The 18388-nt window shown below is 40.6% G+C and overlaps 1 protein-coding gene across 1 annotated transcript in view; it reads left to right on the top strand.

Annotated features, from left to right (window-relative positions):
• Positions 1 to 1053: 1053 nt before the first annotated feature.
• The window catches only part of col24a1 (collagen type XXIV alpha 1), a 105218-nt gene continuing 87883 nt past the window's right edge, over positions 1054 to 18388 (top strand). Inside the window, exons 1-2 of the mRNA XM_088597661.1 lie at positions 1054 to 1710; positions 12387 to 12457. Coding sequence (XP_088453787.1) covers positions 1655 to 1710; positions 12387 to 12457 — 127 coding nt within the window. The 5' untranslated portion in view covers positions 1054 to 1654. The remainder of the gene's footprint in view (positions 1711 to 12386; positions 12458 to 18388) is intronic.

The following is an 18388-nucleotide window of genomic DNA, read 5'->3' as shown; positions in this document are numbered from 1 at the left end:
CTTCCATCTGAAACAGCAGGAAGGCACTTGTTTGTGTCTAGTGGCCTGTTTTGGTTGGAGACCCCATGATGAATGAATCCAGCTCAGCATGCCCACCTTGGCTGCAGAGCCGGACACTCACACTGCTTTCGTTTGTCCACAGACCAGAGGAATCGAAAAACAGGCTGCCAATGCAGAGTCTTCTTGCTCTTTGACAGAGACCACTATTGATAACGTGCCCAGTCAAGCACCGTGGACACAATCCAAGCTGAGTGGCACCTTCCCAGTTCCAAGCTCTGCCATGTCTGGTCAGTGGATTTCTGCTCTAGAAAGAGGACCCAGTCAGTCGGGGACACCAGTGGACATGCACGGATTACAAATCAAGGTCTTTCACACGGAGGCTGTACTGAGGCTACAGCACAACAGCTATGCTCATCCTGATATAATTCAATATGCCCCTGATACAGTTCAATATGTTAGTGCACCATAGAGATGACTGTCAGAAAAAAAAGCCTTTTGGAGAATCTGGACAGTCAAAGTTTCATTCTGTTTTTTTTTTTTTGTGGGATTGCAGCAGGAAGTGATGTTTCATATTGGGTAAATATTTTTGTAGTTTTCCCCATTTAAAAATAAATAAATAAAATGTGTAGAGTCATGAGCTGTTGTTTCACCTGTCTATAAAACGTAAATAAAATGATGTGCGATTCCTGCTCTTCATTATTGGTTTTCAAAGATTTTTGCAAAAAAGTAAATAATTTCCATCTTTCAATGGTATTTAAAGTATTCGTTGTAAAGACAGTCTCCAAATAAACGCCAAAGTACGTGAGTCTGTACATATTAATGCACGTTTAAACTTTTGAAGTAAGAATAATATAAGAATGATTTTCTTATTTCATTCTATATATCTGTGTGTTTAATATACTGTATCTTAAGTTTGTAATCCTTACAGGTCTTCTATTTAATTTAATGTGGACTCGTAGAATTCGATTCCAAGCGTTAAATTAGTCAAATAGCTAAATTACAACACCAAGTAAACGCAGAAAGCAGAAAGATTGAGTTGTGACAGCGAGCCGATTAAAGATAAAATGAATGGGAGCATTGATGATGATGGCAAGCTCTGAAGTAGATCCGATCCGTGATGTCAGAAGTCAGTAATTGGTGAAATTCAACACCAACTGGTACTGGAGATGAATACGGCTCCCCTCGCAACATTGCAAGTTAAGGCATCTGTACAATCCACAGCCTGGAGCTACGGCACAGAGCGCAAACTGGAGCTGACTGATCGCAGGGGACCTCGCTTTGGCGTTCACCGCGTTCAGCCTAATACGGGAATCCTCATTGTCGCTCTGTAAATAGACCTCCAAGCACTGCAACCTGCGCGACACGGCGGTCCGTGTGCGAGCGAGTTATACTGGCATGTTTCTCGGGAAAAACGACATTCCGTGTTTCACAGCAGAAGCGTGAAGAACCGGGCTGTAAAGAGACGCCGCTCAGAGACAGCGGAGATCTCGGCGATCCTGCAGCCCCTTGCAATGTGGCGGTTCTGAGGTCGCAGCCCTAGACGAAGCTAGGCGTCCTCTGCTGTGTGAGCTAGGGGCCAGTCCATGAACCGGAATCTTCTGGCGTGAAATTCTGTTTTCACTTAGAACTCTGCTGCTTGGACAAATGCATACAAATGCATTTAGGAGCCCAACGGACAAGGAGTGGAAACATTTCTCCCACCGCAAAAACGTAAGTACAACCACTGTGTGCTGAACAAACTTAATTCACTACAGAAAGATCGAGCGAGCTGCGGGGAAATGCGATCACTAAGTGTTCAAATGTGTTCCTACTCATTTTCCCCTTTTATGCTGAGCCCTAATTCCAGACATACTCTACAAGCGCATTGCTGAGACAGTTTATGTTAAAGCGATCATGCGGTGTGTTGGGGTTAGTAAGTTGGCACCTTTCCATAGTCACATAAAACAGACTACATGTTTGGCATATAAAGGTTTTCCTGCTCTGAGCAGTGGAAACGCCGTGACAGGAATAGAAACAATCCATCTGCGCTTTGTGACTCCTTCGGTCATCGTGCCGTGTCCTCGGATACTTGCAGACAGATATAGACAGACCTTGCAGTAAACACAGGGCAGGACAGTCTCAAGAGTGACCCCGGTGCTTCACCTGCCGAGCGGTCAGACAGCAGCGCACGACCTGGAGCCGGAAATCCATTGGGCTCGGGCAATGACAAATCACTCACTGATCAGTTTCATAACATAACACTTTATAAAAAATAAACGGGCGAACCCCCGGGTCTGCGTTCCACGTCAGCATGCGGTGGTGTCAGATAGTTATCAACACCAAAAAACAAAACAAAAAAAAACACGTTTTTCATCTGTAAAAGAAAATTATCAGAGCACTCACACAGGTAACTCGCTGGCTTGCTAAATATTGGGGAGTTCCTGGCATCTTCCGAATTTGTATAAACTTGTTATCTGAAGAGTAAGTCGAGGCATCTGCTACGAACAGTTGGTCTTCTGTAAGAAAGTATGTAAAAGATCCGAAGATAGCAAAGACTATAATACCAGTTTTTTTTTTGAAAGGGATTAACAGTCATGTGTGGAGTATTTCTAACAGTGCCCTACAAGAGAATGTGACATTATAGTACAAGTATGCGTAAAAACACAGTTATCACCTATGATGCACTAATAATACCTTTCTTAATGACAGCTATTGTTACACATTCACAAGGTTTTCTGACAAGAGTCTGCATTGAAAGGTCGCCAGTCGGCTGCAGTTACAGCTTTTGGTTTAAATTTTATGTTGTACCCCGGGGCTGTGTGATATTTAGGGAATTTAAAACGATGATGCCACCTCCTGTTCCAATTTCCATAATTACAATCCAGGGGTGTAGCAGTCGGTTTGGTTGTTTCCATTAACTGTAGATGTTTTGAAAACATCGTAAAATCCGTTAGTTGTTTTGCATTGCATAGAAGCCAATCGGATAAAATGTATTCCTATTCTAATAAATACAACGTGAATCCGCACAGCACATCTTTCTTGTCAAATAAACTGAAATCTCATATGAAGCCCCAAAAAATGCTTTCAACAAAATGAATACATTTTAAGTCGTTTTCTTTGATGCTGTTTCAGCACGGCAAAACCTTTTGCACATCATGAGGGTCAGTGTTGACTTTTTTCGCAGCCACTTAATTTTGTAATTCGTCAAATTCCCATGTGTAATGTTTGTGAGCGCGGAGCAGTAAGTGCACATTTGAGAAGAACCGTCCAACTGCGCGCTGAATTCCTCGCGGTGTGGGACGTAATTGAGACCAGATGATCACTCCAGAATCGCATGAAACGCGAAACAACTGAAGAGGTGTTATGAAAAAAACGTCCATTAATTCTACAGTTCAGCTTAGAATTCAAATGCATTTAGTCTGGCAGGTCTGTAGGACTTGAAGTGAAGAATGGTACTGCGTTTAAAGCAGACTGCACTCTATTTTAACACTATATTTTAGTCCTCATTGCTTTTGTATTTCCCTGTAACATGCAAGCCATTTTAAATTTTAAATAGGAGGGAAGTCTGTTGAATATCTGCGAGGAAATTTAACTTATAACAACGGAAATTAAATAAATACCCGCCATCCCACACATAGGCGCGGGATAGCGTATACAGTGGCAGGCGGCTTCTGCTCTGCTGTTACAGCACAGTACATGCATTACAGTAACAGTACAACCCGCCGCACGAAAACTCAAATACTAGGCAAGCCTGCGAAACCTACAGTGCACGGGGAAATACTGTACTGCGGAAATGGTCTGCTTAAGCATTGAAACAGATGGAAGGCAGAGTTTCTGCATAGTAAAACGTGTGCTCCTTTATGCCGACGCTCTATGAACGACATTGTAATGAGACAGATAATCTCTGTTGTTAAGCTTTACTGATCTTTGAGTTGTTTAGTAGAGTTTGAAGAAGTAAAAATGTTTACAACTTAAAGAAGATCATTTGTCCAATCTCTTTTGGTTGATAATATCTAATTGAACTACTTGATCTGAGGATCTTATTTAGTCATTCTGTGAAACAAACTAGACTGCACAACATGGTTTTGTAGCTGTTTCCTCCCTTCCACACCTCTTTGTGTAAAAAGTCTTCATACTGCACTCACAGACTATATCAACCTGAACATGTAGCAATTAAAAATTTTGAAAGTTTTTGTTCACAAGACCGATTTTATTTTTTGTTGCTAAATCATCTTGTACAGAGAGACACATAAGTAGCTTCACTATTATCAAGTGAATGGCTGAATCCAGGTGTATGCTAATTAAGTTTCCCTGCAGCCTGCCAATGTGCTTTTGCACCCTGGGGGGGTGTTCCGCAGTATCAAGCATAATGCCGTCTAATAAAAATAGCTTTTAGAGTGTTATGACATCGTCCGTAAGTAGCAAGCATATCATTAAAGTGAACTTCACAGATGTGTAAAGATACTTGTGAACTTTTGTTGCTCTGATGTTTCCCAGCTCATCAGGGCTCAAACACTGCTGTCTGTGCTACTCTGGAAACTGTGTCTGCACTGTATTTTGTCCAACTTCAGATCCGTGGAAGCTTTTAACCCTGGAGCGATAAGATCTTCTTCATGTGTGAATTATTGTTCATGCTATAGCTAGTGTTTGACTCAAATCCCACGAAGCTTCTGGGTATCTTATCTCTATTGGTTAACTGGACAGTTCATTATGAAAGTTCACAAGTTTGATAGGAGCTAAAGGGAACAAGAGTTTGTGACTTGGGAAATTCTCCCAGCTCCAAAATGGAGATAAGAGAAGAGTTCCAATGTGCAGCAGAGAGCCATTTTTATTATTGCAGGATCTTGAAAGCTCTCTGCTGGACAACCAGGCTTATGCACAAGACCCTGAAGTTTTATTTGTGTGTCCTCAGGATCTTAACTCACTGAGGAAAGGAAGACTTGAAGTACAGTGTAGACCTTAGGAAACTCATTACTCCAAAGCAAATATTTACATAATTAAGGAAGAATGTTAATTAGATCATCAATGGGATTAAAGTAGTTACACATTAAATAAAGGAGCTGTTTTAATTGCACATACCGTAGCTTGCTCTAAATAAATATGGAATTACTTTATTTTTGGATTTTTATGTACAGTATTTATGACTGTGTTTGTTAGCGTCACACCTGCATGTCTTCCTATGGACAGGAAGCCAATCAGTCTCAGTGTGAGTTTCCTCCCAGTGCTTTCTCTGCTGTCTGTCGTGTGGTCAAAGCAAATCTTTACTTAAGGCAGAAATGACCTCTTGACTCTGTGACAAATCAGAGCAGTTTTGCTAAGGACGGAAGTGCAATTAGCCAGCTTGAGTGTGTGCTGGGGTGATTCACATCGACAGGGAGCTCTGCAGTGATCAGTAAAGGTGCACAAGGATGTCTAATGTGCCTCCTAATCTGTTTTCATGGTAGAGTAGTTTTATTCAGTACCTCTTAATGAGTCCATCTTCTGAGAGTGGGCGTAAAACCCTTAACAGCTGTGGATGGGAAGAGTTTTAGGGTTTTTATGATGTAATTGGCCTTGGCTTTCAGCCAGCGAAGAAGCTCTCCGCTGTGTTGGGAGCAAGGAAGAGGGAGACACTGGGAGAAGTCTATGGGGGGAATTATAATTGGTTTAGTCAATGTACTGTATGTGCAACACTATTGTAGGTCTCAGGCTGGAATTGTAGCAGCCAAGATCAATGAATTGTTGTGGATTTTCCTGCCACACATTTAGGTCTGTGTTACTTTACAATAAAGGCACTAATGACAAAGATGTCTAAAAATGGTAAAATAACATTTGGCAGAATAGGAAAGACAGATGTACTCCACAGAGAGACTGGCTCGTGTAGTTTTTAGTGTGTTTAGGACTGAAACACTCTGAAACAACTGTCTGAAACAGTCCACTCTGTGTAGCTGGTTTAGGCTGGTACTCCGGTCATCCGTGTGTCGTTACAGGCATCTGAACCGCTGTACCTGAAAAGACAGTTTCGATTTAAATGTCTTGTTTCCTCAAACAGCCGCTGTCCGCAAAGTGTTGCTATCGTTTAGTGGGTGTTAAGAACATAAGAACAGTTACAAACGATTGGAGGTCACATGGTACAGCTAGTTTGGTAGTTGGTAGTAGATTGATCCAGGAATCTCATCCAGCTGTTTCTCAAGAGAAACCAGGGTATCGGCTTCTACAACATGACTGGCCAGCTTATTCCAGACTGACAACCCTGAGTGTTATTTTCATATGTATTGTTCTCAATCGTGGAAGCTGAAGGAATAATTAATCGTGTGATGAATGTTTTAAGAACACAAGACAGGTAACAGGCAAGAGGACGTCTCTCCCAGGAAAGGGGTCCTGTAGGAAGGACACTGTGCATTGCAACACCCAGCTTGTATGCACCCTGCACAAGCAGGCGTCTCTCTCTGGCCAGCTCATCGTCTCTCCAGGCCTCTGTAAAGGCCCCAATGCAGTCTGTCTGCTTGACCGGGTGCACTGTAGTACAAACCTCTTCCGTCTGTGCAGTTCTGAGGCTGACGTGACCATAGCTGAGGTGCACAGTTCAGTTCTGCCCCCTCCTGCCTTAAGCCAGGCGGCGGTGCTTGTTTGACCAGGCCTCCTGTCTTTGAGGTGTTAGCCAGCCATTTTTAGGGTCACCTAGCCCGGTACAGGATCTCAGTGATCCGGAGCCCCAGCCAGCAGCCAGGAACAAGAAGATATTTCCTGAGGTCCAAAACCATGGTAATAATCTATTTCTTCTGTGGAAAATGTTTTAATCATGATTTTCAGTAAAAAAAAAACACTTCAAAGATCTGTGAGATTATTTAGTTGGGCCTTTAGGCAGCATCTTGCGCTCGTTTTCAAGCGGCAGTGACAGTTCAGCTCTTCAGGATTCTCAGGGGCTAAATATGAATTCAAACAGTGTAGCAAATGACAGATAAAGACAAGTCCGTACGGGCAGAGGCCAAGGAGTCTTACATTTTCTTTGTCTATGGTGATGTCAATGTTAAAAATAAATATTGCAGCTCGTATATTCAGCTCCGTATGAATCCCGCTAGAGAAGTGTGGTGAGAAATATACCCTTAGCTTCTGCCCGTGTCTCAGGTTTGTACATCATACCTGCATGCTCAGCCCTACTTCACTGGCAGCCTGCCCTGCTCGTCTAATAAGAGCCCGCCCAGCAGGCTGCTTCTCACTGGAGACCTGGAGGAAATGTCTCGTGGCGATGTGAGGTTTGGCTGACACCCTGTCTGCCCGGCGAGTGGGTGCACACAGCCAGCCTGTCCTGCCCTGGTCCAGCTCCGCTAGGAGTGAGCGAGGACAGACATAACACAGCTGCAGTCAAGCAGCACTACTGTAAGCATGCTTCATGCTGGCTGTTGTGCAACACTAATGGGAAGGTAATTGCTTTATGCTGATTAAAGATAGTAGAAATAAAATAACTGCGTTTGGCAGGAGTCCTGTTAATCCGTGGGAATGAGTGCAGTGTTTTTTCAGTGAAATTGCCTTGTGTATATTACACTTAAGGAGACAGCTGTTTCCCTTTCACTGACTGACATAATGGCAATTCATATTGATCTGAAAAAGGAACATGATTGATTTACAATATCAATATGGCACGACAGTGAGGTATTTCTGTGGCTAAACGTCGTTTCTCTTTCATAAGGACATCCGTCCCGTCTAGCTTGTTGGATTGGTAGTAACTGATTATCTTATAACATCATCCAGCCACTTCAATAACATGGCTGGGCAACCTGTTCCACACTCCCACTTCTGTGTATTTCTGAATTTAACACAAGGTCTCCTATAGTCAGTTTGAAATGCACTCTTACTTTACCCATCCCTCTTTGGGCTAAGGTATTTTTGGGGATCTCCTTGGGTCAGTTTCCCTGTTAAATAACAGAGTTTAAAAACCAGCCAATGAGGATTTTGAGAACCTTTTCCAAATGCAGTGCATAATTAAAATAGGCGCATTGTAGTCTTCTCCGGGCTCATGTTGACCTCATAGCTAGATATCATTTTATTTTATTGAACCAATTGTTCTGCCCGGCTCACCTGCTGGGACACAGTTTTTCAGGTGGTTTGGAGAGGCTGTCTGTGGCCAGGTGACACTGTCAGTGTGTTGTTTCCCTTGCTGGGGGTGTGCAGCCCTGTGTTAATCTGGGAAAACCATTTACGTTGGGCTCTGCTTTGGAGATCTCACATTCCTTTAAGGCCACACAAAGATGAGGTTTTTTGAAAGGACTGAATGACATTTTGTTGTTCTTTGCATGATCCTTGTGTGGCAAAGATATAGGCATTCTCTAACAGAAGCAATAAGAATGAAGTAATGCTCACTGTTTGTTTTAAAAGGAACTTTACATATTGCTCTCAGTTACTCTGACTTTAGGTGCTGCTGCAGGACTGTGGTTGTTTCAGACTTGTAGTGTAAACACTACCATGAATCTGCCAGTGGTCCCAAATTCAATTTAGCCATCTACTGGGAGAACACACAGTGACTTCTGCTTTCCTATTGTTTTTAAATAAGATTTAGATTTTTGTTCTACATCTGACTTTTTTCCAGTGTTCCAAACATAGGTTTTTAACACTGTTTGTTGTTCTACATTGTGTATTGCTTACAGTATATCAGAAACAACAATATTGCATTATTCTTCAGATTCATGGTGTAACTCTTTTCACCAGTTGCTAACCAAATAAGAGATCACAGTAAACCTCAAGGAAAATCATTTAAAAATGATTTGGAAGTATCTGGAAAATTAGGCCAATTTCCACTTTATGGGACATTGTATAGCAAACTTTATTTAATTTAAGTATTTTCCATGTTAAGGACAGCTTTTTTGCTGTTTTCAGCTGTTTTCTTTGGCTTGTACTCATTCAAAGTAAGATGTCAAAGTGCTAGAGGAGTGAAACTAGGCAGACTGTAATACGCACCACTGGAGGTCATTATTTAAAAAGCTACAGGTGTAATAATTAAGCAGTAAATCAGATTGCCATCGATACAATATTTGCTTCACGGTACCTCTGGGACTGCCTTTAATTTTTCCTTAAATAATTTTAAAGCTTGTAACCAAGACAGGCCTTCTGTTTGCAGTGTCTCTGCTGTTTCTAATGTGTAATGTTTCAGTAGATCAAGTCACTGAAAATCTCATTGTTAACTCAGAAGCTTCCAATCTTCAAATTTTTGGGAGGACTTGGAGGAAGCTGTTGGTAACAAGCTGAGCAAATGGTGTTTCTGTTGCTGCTGCTGTCTAAAGAAAGAAGAATAGAGCCTGTTAAAAAGTTCTGTCTTTGATTGGCAGGAAGGAACAAGGAAGAAAAGGCTAAACTAATAAAGTTTCGAAAATCTTAATCAGGAATCACAAATACATTATTTCCAAAGATGCTCTCATTCTGTTCTATCCTCTATTACTGTGCTCTGGAATTCCAGCTAGAATGATGCTAATTTGTGGTTTTGACTGAGGTACTTTAATGTGCAAAGCTAAGATTATTCGAAACTTGTATTTCAAAATGACATCAGGGGTCAAATGCAGTAAATGTCAAGGTATTTCCACTTCACTGAATTGGCAGCAGACAGTCTAAAATGTGCACAGTTTGCATACAGTATATTTGGAAGCACTTAACCAGTAATTCTGAAAGAATTGCTTCCAGAACGAGGTTGTCCAGTTGTCCTCCATGCTCAGTAGCTCCAGGGGTGGTTATATTCAGAGAGCATGCAGCAGGGTTTGTACTCCATGGTTATAATGCTTTGCCAAGTATGTTTTACTGCTGTTTGAAGACTAGGCCTTTCTTTAAAGTAAATGTTTAGGCTACAGGAAAAACCCACTAATGCTTGGGTGGCGCTTTCCTTTGAAATGATGGAAGGTTTCTGAACGTCCCAGTTTATAGCTCTGTGCAATAACCTCTTGTGAGATCCAGTATGTGGGTGTCTCTTCATTTGCGAACAGAAAACACAGTGGAAGGAGAGACTGGAAGAACACACCCTGGAACCTGCAAAGCCTCTTGGCTGGCATTTATCTATAGAGTAGTAGAACAGAGTGATAAAAGTGTATTCTAGTAAAAGCAGGGTTCAGATCTTGTGCAGTTTCAGAATGTGAACCGGTAATAAGTAAAACCGTGCTCTCTTATGCTCTTAAATTCACAGTAATCAACCCAGATCCATGTGTTTCTCTTATTTGAAAACGATTTGACAAATCCTAATTTTCCTCTTTTTAATTTTTTCAAAAAAGTTTTGCCTCTCTTGCTCTTGGACTATACATTTCTTTCTCTCTCTGTGTCTCATAAATTTGTCAAGTAATATGCAGCAGACATTTGTTCTTGTTTTTGAATATGTTTTAACAGACAGTCAGAAAGGCTGCAAGAACTTAAATATTTCACTTGTTGAGAATCAGTCAAGCGCTGTTGTCCCCTGCTGTTGGGCAGCAAGTTCACCTGATCTGGAACACTGTGGGTTCCAGAAGGATAATGTGGTGAAGAACTCGGTCTACAGTAGTGCCAGTCAATGCTGAGACGTGCACATTGTTCCACATAGGAAGGCCAGGCTGGGGATATGAATGGCTGAGCTGGGGACTGCACTTTTGACATTGGTAAGGGAAGTACTGTAGCTTTTTCCAAGTGGTGGTGGGAAAACCCAATGAGGTAAACCTCAGTCTCCTGCAGAGACGGGAGACATTTTTCTAGGACCTGCTACACTCTCTAAATCTTAGTTTATCCTCTTATTCTGTCTTTTCTGAAAAATAAAGACAGCTGCTCTGTTGAAGGTTTGAGCTATCATGGATGATAATTGATGTCCCGTGAGTTTTTTTTCCTGCTGGGCTTGAAGTGACTGAGAGCCATCATAGCAGCACTAGCAAGAATAATTTTGACAACAACACCAACAGTGAGGTTTGGATCCCCGTGCTTTTGATGCTGGTTTCCTTTCATTTAGGTTCTTGTAATTGCATCTCTGTTAGTCATTTTTGGACCCTGAAATAGGAAATAATTTAAAACCACCAAGATTATAAAAAATATTTTATTGCTTTGAAATTCCTGTGTGCTCCCATGTTACTGCTCAGTTGTATTTACAAGTTAGGAAGAAAGGTTTCTGAAACAGGACTTTTGCCATGTGTATTGTTCAATTATCTCAGCTACCTGAATTTATCTCAGATCACTTATTTCAGGAATTAGGAACAAGTTCCCACGCCGAGGTGACTAAGCGACTTTGTGAAGGTTAATTTCCAGACCCAGTCCAACGGGAAGGCTGGATAAGGGGGTGATAGAGGGTTAGCCAAGGGGGAAAGAGCGGAGTAGAGTAGGGTGGGGCGCAGCATGAATATCTGTTGTTTGAAAATGTGAGCTTGAAATCTGAATCTCGCTAGGAACTGCACCATCAGTGGATGTGACAGATGATAAATTTGAACTTGAGTTGTATTGTCTCCAGACAGCTACATAAGGCATTTGAATTGTGTTTCTGTCTTCCTGATTAGTCACACTGTATGCATGTACTGTATGATTTCTTTATTTCTGAGAAAAGTTATTTATATAACCATTCCATAATAATGTGCTCTTCACATACTGTAGGTTAAACATCAGGTCTTCACTGCAGCAGTTAGTTTAGCGTGTGCTGTTGGATCGTGCTCTTGGGTGTGTTCAAGAGCCTAACGCTGTATGTTGAGATAATTTGAGGACCGTGTGGAAAACTGAACAGGCAAAGAGACCAAATAAAAATGAAAAATAAACATTTCCTTGTAACTGCTTCTTAATATGATTTTTATAATGCGCACACTGCTACCCTGTGGTGAGTGGTGTAATTGCACATTGCCTTCTTCATAATGTGATTTGAAAAAAATAAATTCATGTTTTGACTTTTTTTCTAGCTTATATCGGTAGTGTTTTCTTTTTGGCTGTCTTTAAAAGTGTGTTGGACGATGATTACAAATAAGCACATTGTGCCCTTGTCATTGCAGCAGAGTTTATTTAAGAGAAGTGTGCTTTTATTTCAGTAAATATAATTGTACAGAAGAATGGTCATGGTAATATATTTAAAGCTGTAATAATTAAACTAACACATTAGTGAGTGCTTTCTTTAACCAGCATTCAACATTAAAAAATAAATGATGATATTGTAACGCATACGGTCACCATTGCAGGTTGTTCACCGCCCTTCCCTGTGAATAGCAGGGTCCGCAGCTGTTGGGCTGAGGGGAGATTTCCCTTTAGCTCAACTGGCTGGGTCCCTTTTGAGTGACTCCGGAGGCCCGGGTTCGAGTCCCCGACGGTGGGGCGGCAGCGGCAAGGGCGCAAACCCACGTGAACCCGGGAGCGCTGCAATATGTATAATACACTGTATGAATATGTTTTCTTCATTGAAGTTTAAGGTCAATCTGAACTTTGAAAACCTGAAGGCTGTTCTCTGTTCTTCATTTTAGGAGGGCGTTCTTCTTTCTACTATCAATATGCACAGAAGTGTTGTTTGCACAAGAACAGGGGCAGGCACAAGGTAAGCACTTTCAGACACTCTTCGCCTCCTTGAGAATGATGCCAGCTCTCTGCAGATAAATTCTCTATTCAGGATTGTCTCGCAGGCGTGTGCTTCAGGGTTGCCCGCCTTCAAGCTGGTTCACGACTCTGCCCAGAAAGGACCCGTAATGAGACTCTTGACCTTTTCAAATGCAAATAGATTTTCCATCTTGGAATGGCTGGATGTCTCGGGACACTGTTTTTCACAGAAGGGAATTTGTTTTGTTGTTAGAAATGCTGATTGTTACGCAACTTGTGTAGGATTGGCGAGGAAAATAGTCATATTTTCCTAAACGTTAGACACCTGACAAAAGAATACCACACTGTACCAAAATACACAGGCTACATAGAACTCTGAGAATTTTTTTGCCTGCCTTACAATAATCACTGTGTCTTCATCTTTTCAAGTTCATACAAAGAGCAGATAAGCAAATGTCAATTATTTTCACTTCTAAAGCACCAAATATCCCATATCTGCGTCTTACTGAATAAGAGTAATTTTGCATTGTTATGGCTAACATTATGTATTCAGCTGATAAATATGGCTGAATGTTCTGCACAATAATTCTTTGTTGCTGTAAAGCCAGCCCCTGATTATTACATCCAAATAATAAATTAACTAAAATAAGCTTTGACTGATATGATTATCTCTAAATTGCTTGATTAAAACTTAAAACCTTATCATTATCATCAGAAAATAATATTTTAAACTATGAGAAATTTTTAGTCTTAGTTTTATTTGAACATTCAAGCTGCTCTTGTTCTGGGAACCACTGCACCAGTGGACGTGACAGTCCGTCACACCCAGGACTGACCCTCACAGGAGGCAGCAACACTTTTGACACCACCGCAGGCCATAGCCTGCTTGGCGGAACGTGCCTGGAGATGTTTAGCTGCATTTCGTCAAACCTCTTTAGCCGCTGAACTCCAGACTTCGTGGGTATCTCTCTAGCTTTCCCTTGATTCACTTGCAGTTCGTTAACGCTGTTAAAATAAGGGGGCACGGAAGAAATGGGGGTCCCGTTTCAGTCAAGATGGTGGCCTGACTCATGTATCCGACAGTTCTTTCAAAATGTTTTTGTGAACAGCTTCACCAGTTACAGCCGACCCCTGTCGAAAATGGGGGTTGTGTTTCCCTAAAGTGGTCAGTTCAGCAAATTTGCATAGGAGAGACTTAGCGCTTTATACAGTATATTAAATACGCAGCCATGTAAAGTTACCTGTTGGTACCTGAACAAAAATAAATGAAAACATATAGTACGTTTATAAACATTTATGACATTCATATATGGTAACCTCTGTTTGGCTACCTCTGCCCTCGTGTACAGGGACTTGAGCGAGACTTGGTGGCCTGGGAAGGTATTCTTACAGCACAGCAGTTATTACTCAGTAATTACCCGGTGTACTAATGCGTTATGGATGCGAGCCACAGTTCCTATGCAGCAGGCCTGTTTGCTACAGAGGAAGACAGCTGCACAGAGATCCCTGTGCTTTTTATTTTTTTACCTTCTTGCATGTCGGCTCTTGTCTTTAAGATCCTAGATCTTGGGTAAGGACTGCCAGTGAAAAACCCTTTAAAAATACAGTTAACATTTCCCTTTTATAAGCAAATACCTTGATTCATGTCCTACCTTTCTCTGACCCAACAAGGATGATTCTGTTTATGTTTTGCCTGTTCAGTAAAAAAAGACAGCATTCAGCATATTTCTGTGAGCTTTGTAATTTGCTGTGATACAACAGTTGTGCAGAAATAACAGCCACCTGTTTTCAGTGGACACGTATGAACACATTTGAATTGGCAGATACAGTTTTCTCCATGATGACACATTTCCATCGGTCTCCAGGTGTTACATCTTTCTGGCCATTTCCCTTCACTGTTTGTTCTCAGCTTGATATCACGGCTCCTGCTAGGTGTGTAAATTATTTCTCACAGCTGATGGAAGTTTTTTTTGATTGAGATGCATTCAAACTCCGAGTATATTTTAAAGTATTTGCTCTTTGCAGTGGGTGCTTGTGGTGTATGATATCTCAGCAAGCCATGAAAATAAAACCTGTCCAGAGCCACTATCAGATTAGTGACTGCAGGACGTATGTGAACACATCAGGGGCAGGTATTGTCTGTTCCGATTTGAAAAACACTTCTGAAGTTTCCAGATATTCAGGATTGTATTTTTATGTATATATACTTTTGTACATGTTATTATTTTTTAAGGATGTAAGAGTTGTTACCTGTGAGAGTCGGCTATGTGACCCATCTACCTTGTTTCTTTTTTAAGAGTGAATGGATCCAAAGATCTCATCTGGAAGTTACCTAAAAGAAGCCAAGCACACCTGCAACAATTTGACTGGGCAATTTATTCCATTCTCGCATAACTCTTTAGGCTAAGAAGTGCTTTGCTTTATTGTTCAGTAATGAACATCCACTCTTTTCCATTTGTGTCCTCTGGTTTGTGTTTCAGTGCTGGTTCTGACGAAGTCCAGTGGCTGAGGAAACTGAATACTTGAGTCAGGCCTCTTAGTCTTCTCTGTTCAAGATAAAAAAATCAGTTTCACTCTGTCAGTGTACAACATTGCTTTGAATCTGGAAATTTATGTGGTTGCTTTTCTCTGATGGATTCCAGAGCAGCAGTAGCATTTTAGTAATGTGGTGACATAATTATGCACAGTTAGCTTGAAGAGGTCCTTCTAGTGCATTGTATGATTTTGTGGTGATCATTTTTCATTTTTTGAGTGAGGCGGTTGGAAACAGTGCACTGCTATAGCATAGCTATGAAAAGCCATTCCGTTTTCTCTCATGACCCTCTGGCTGGAGGACTGTCGTGCAGTTTTCATTCAGCAAAAAACCTGATGAGGTAAAAAGACAGTCTCCCGGAGCACAGCGGTAATCTGAATGTTCCCCCAGAGCCTGTTGCTCTTAGAAGGCACACTGAAGAGTCAAGTGAAGTCCATGGACAAAATTAAAACGAATCAGCTAAGAGTCAGGATATAAAAATGTACTCTTAACAGCATCGCATGTCTTCATTTGCAAAAGACAGGTCCCTGTTCCAAGATACTGTAGGTAGACTTTTTTTGTTGGTAGAAGAAGAAAAGACATCATACAATTATTTGTTAGCAAATCTAAAATCATCCTGCTCTTTAAAATGAGACTCCCCCTTCATTGTGACATTTAGTTTCTTTGCAAATTAATCCAGGCAGCTAACACATTTATTAGGACAGTTTAGACAATATGCATTCCATACACAGTAAAATAAAATTAGTTATAAATATCAGAAATAACTTAGTCAGAAAAAATATGCAAGATAATCAAAGCCCAATAAAAACAGGCACATATAAAACATCTGCTAAGCTTAACTGTATCAGAAGCCCTCTGATCATCTAAATTGACCATTTTGTCTCCTCAGTGAGACATTCTCCTCCTCCCATTGCTGCTGTTGCTTGCACATAGACATTTAGTAAGTTAGTTAAGGAAGATGTGATTGCTTGTATATCCATGTTGGATCTCACCTTTTATCGAAATCTAGTGGTTTTAAAACAGATAAATATGATAAATGTATTGATTGGGCATTTTGGGAGTTACTGTGGTACCTTGAAGCACATTTTTTTTTAAAAAGCCCAGCCCTTTTATAATTCCAAAGGTCTGCTTTATTCACTATCTTTCCTCATATATTATAATTACTGCAGGTTTATTTAACCTAAAATAAAAGTTCACAGGTAAATGTATTCCCAACCAAATCACAGAAACTCAAATAGTGTGTGATTTAGAACACAGTGACCAATTCAGTCACTTCCTTTGTTAAATTTAAAACATTAAAAAGGTTAAAAATTGACATTATAAAATGAGAATTTAAATTTCTGTTGTGAGTTGTAACATGCCTGTAAGATAATTGAAAGCTTGAAGATGCCTGAATATATGTTTCACTTTCTCTGAAAACGGCCTCCAGTGTTTGTAATTCTCTGGCAGTAATTCTCTCCCCAAATCTTTTGCGAGACTTTTCCATTTTTTTTTTCCTTTAGTGGGTCCCACTGCAAGCTGAGTCAATTCATCACAACTGTGGAGGAATGCACACTGTAGGCTACAAAAGCTTGACTTCTCACATGAGACAGGTTAATTGCAATCTGGGCTGACATTACCTGAGGCAAAGAATGTCAAGGACACATTTTTATCCTAGTCCAGAAAAAAATAAAATCTTCAGCTAAAAACAAATAAAAAGTCAGCTAAAAACACACTGCAGAGAACTGACACCTGGTACCAGAGGTACAAGTGTTCTTTCACAAGGTGTCCTCCCACAGTGCCCTTGCTATTGCCTGTGAGTGATCTGCACGCCCCTGAACGTTATTTCAGAACCTCTAGCAGTCTGTTTCGAATGCAAGGGGTCTGAACATGCTATTACATTTTGCAACATCAGGCTTTAAATTCTGTTTTATTTTCCTAATCCATCTTTATGGATCTTGTCAGTGACACCAAGGCAGCTAGTACTCAATACTCCATTATGCTGTAAAACTAGGTCTCATTTATGTGCCATTCCCTTGCAAATATCAACTAGCTTTGCTTCAAGAAATATTATGGGTGTAGAAAGCAGTCAGCCCGTTCAACCTGTTCATTTATTTGCCGTGAGAAATGCAACTATCCTGAAATAATCCACTAACTGAAGAAGAGTCCCAGAACCCATTTTTGCAGGTTGTCTCGTAAATCCAGTTCCAAACACCAAGCAGAGTCTACTGACAAATGCGATCAATTATCAGTTTTTTTTTCATTTGTTTTCATCAAAATTTCTTAACTGTCTTAACTGTTGTTTGGTAACATCTGTCCTGCATATTATACAAGGAGCGGGAAAATAAAGAACATGAAGAGCACAATCTTTTGGGGGTAAATCAAATCATCTTAAATGTTCTCTACTAGCAGAAGGCTCTACAGAAATCTGGTGGGATTATCCACTGAGAATTGCCCCTACAGTATATCCCAAGGTGTAATGGAAATAGACTGCGGAAATCTTTTATCCTGTCTACAAGTTCACTCTCATATAGTGTCAATTACTTATTCTATTCTTGCAGATGTTCTTAAACTCTTTCTTTGGGGATGTCCTGGTTGTGTTAGACGCTGCAAAACCCCAGGGGGTCTTGAAGTGAAATTTAATAGAGCTGTGTTCTTGGAGTATGTGCGTTAACATGTGAAGGTCCTACACAATATCGCGGCTTTCATGTTTTAACTAAGATTAGAAGTGTCCACTGTGTAAATCATAATGTAATAGAGAAATCTATGTTGATTGTATGCTTCAGTGGAATGACGTCAAAGCAAACATTATCTCGATAGATCTGAAGAAGTGCTGTCGTGCAAAATAGCTATCGCTTTGCTCTTCGTGTACCCAGGCTGTTCTTATGTCCATGGACCAGAGGAGTTTTACGGATTGCCCTGCTAGAAAACTGCATTGTTTAGTTGCACTCAGGGGACTTCAAAGATGATAAAAACAAACGGTTATAGCATCTGTTTTCCAGATCAGAGCCCACTGAGCCAAACTAGTGTTATCCCAGTGAAGTGAATGATACTATAGTATGATGATAAACATAATGCTGGCAATTGAATGGTTGCTTTAAAGTCAGAGCATGACAGTGGAAATTTTTGGTAAAAGAGTGGTGGTGTTTAGTTGTGTGTTTTAATTGTCAACCAGATTTCCTGTATCTGGAGTCTGTGTGTTGAACGCAGCTGTTGTACTGTTTTTAGATTTTCTCTTTTGCATGCAGAACTCCGATAGAGCTTCTGTTTGTGAAAGCAAGGTAAGATATTTTGAGGGTAGTCATTTAAAATGCAGGAACAATAAAAATATGTTTATGTAAAATGCAGAATCTCAAGTAAACTAGCTCAGCAAATCAGAATAAATTAAGTTATTTTTTTTCCAGTGAAAACATAGACCTG

The sequence above is a fragment of the Lepisosteus platostomus genome, chromosome 11 (genome assembly GCF_059453375.1).
Source record: "Lepisosteus platostomus isolate fLepPlt1 chromosome 11, fLepPlt1.hap1, whole genome shotgun sequence".
Lineage (NCBI taxonomy): Eukaryota > Metazoa > Chordata > Actinopteri > Semionotiformes > Lepisosteidae > Lepisosteus > Lepisosteus platostomus.
Note: the sequence above shows the minus strand (reverse complement) of the source record. Positions and strands in the feature narration are given on the sequence as shown.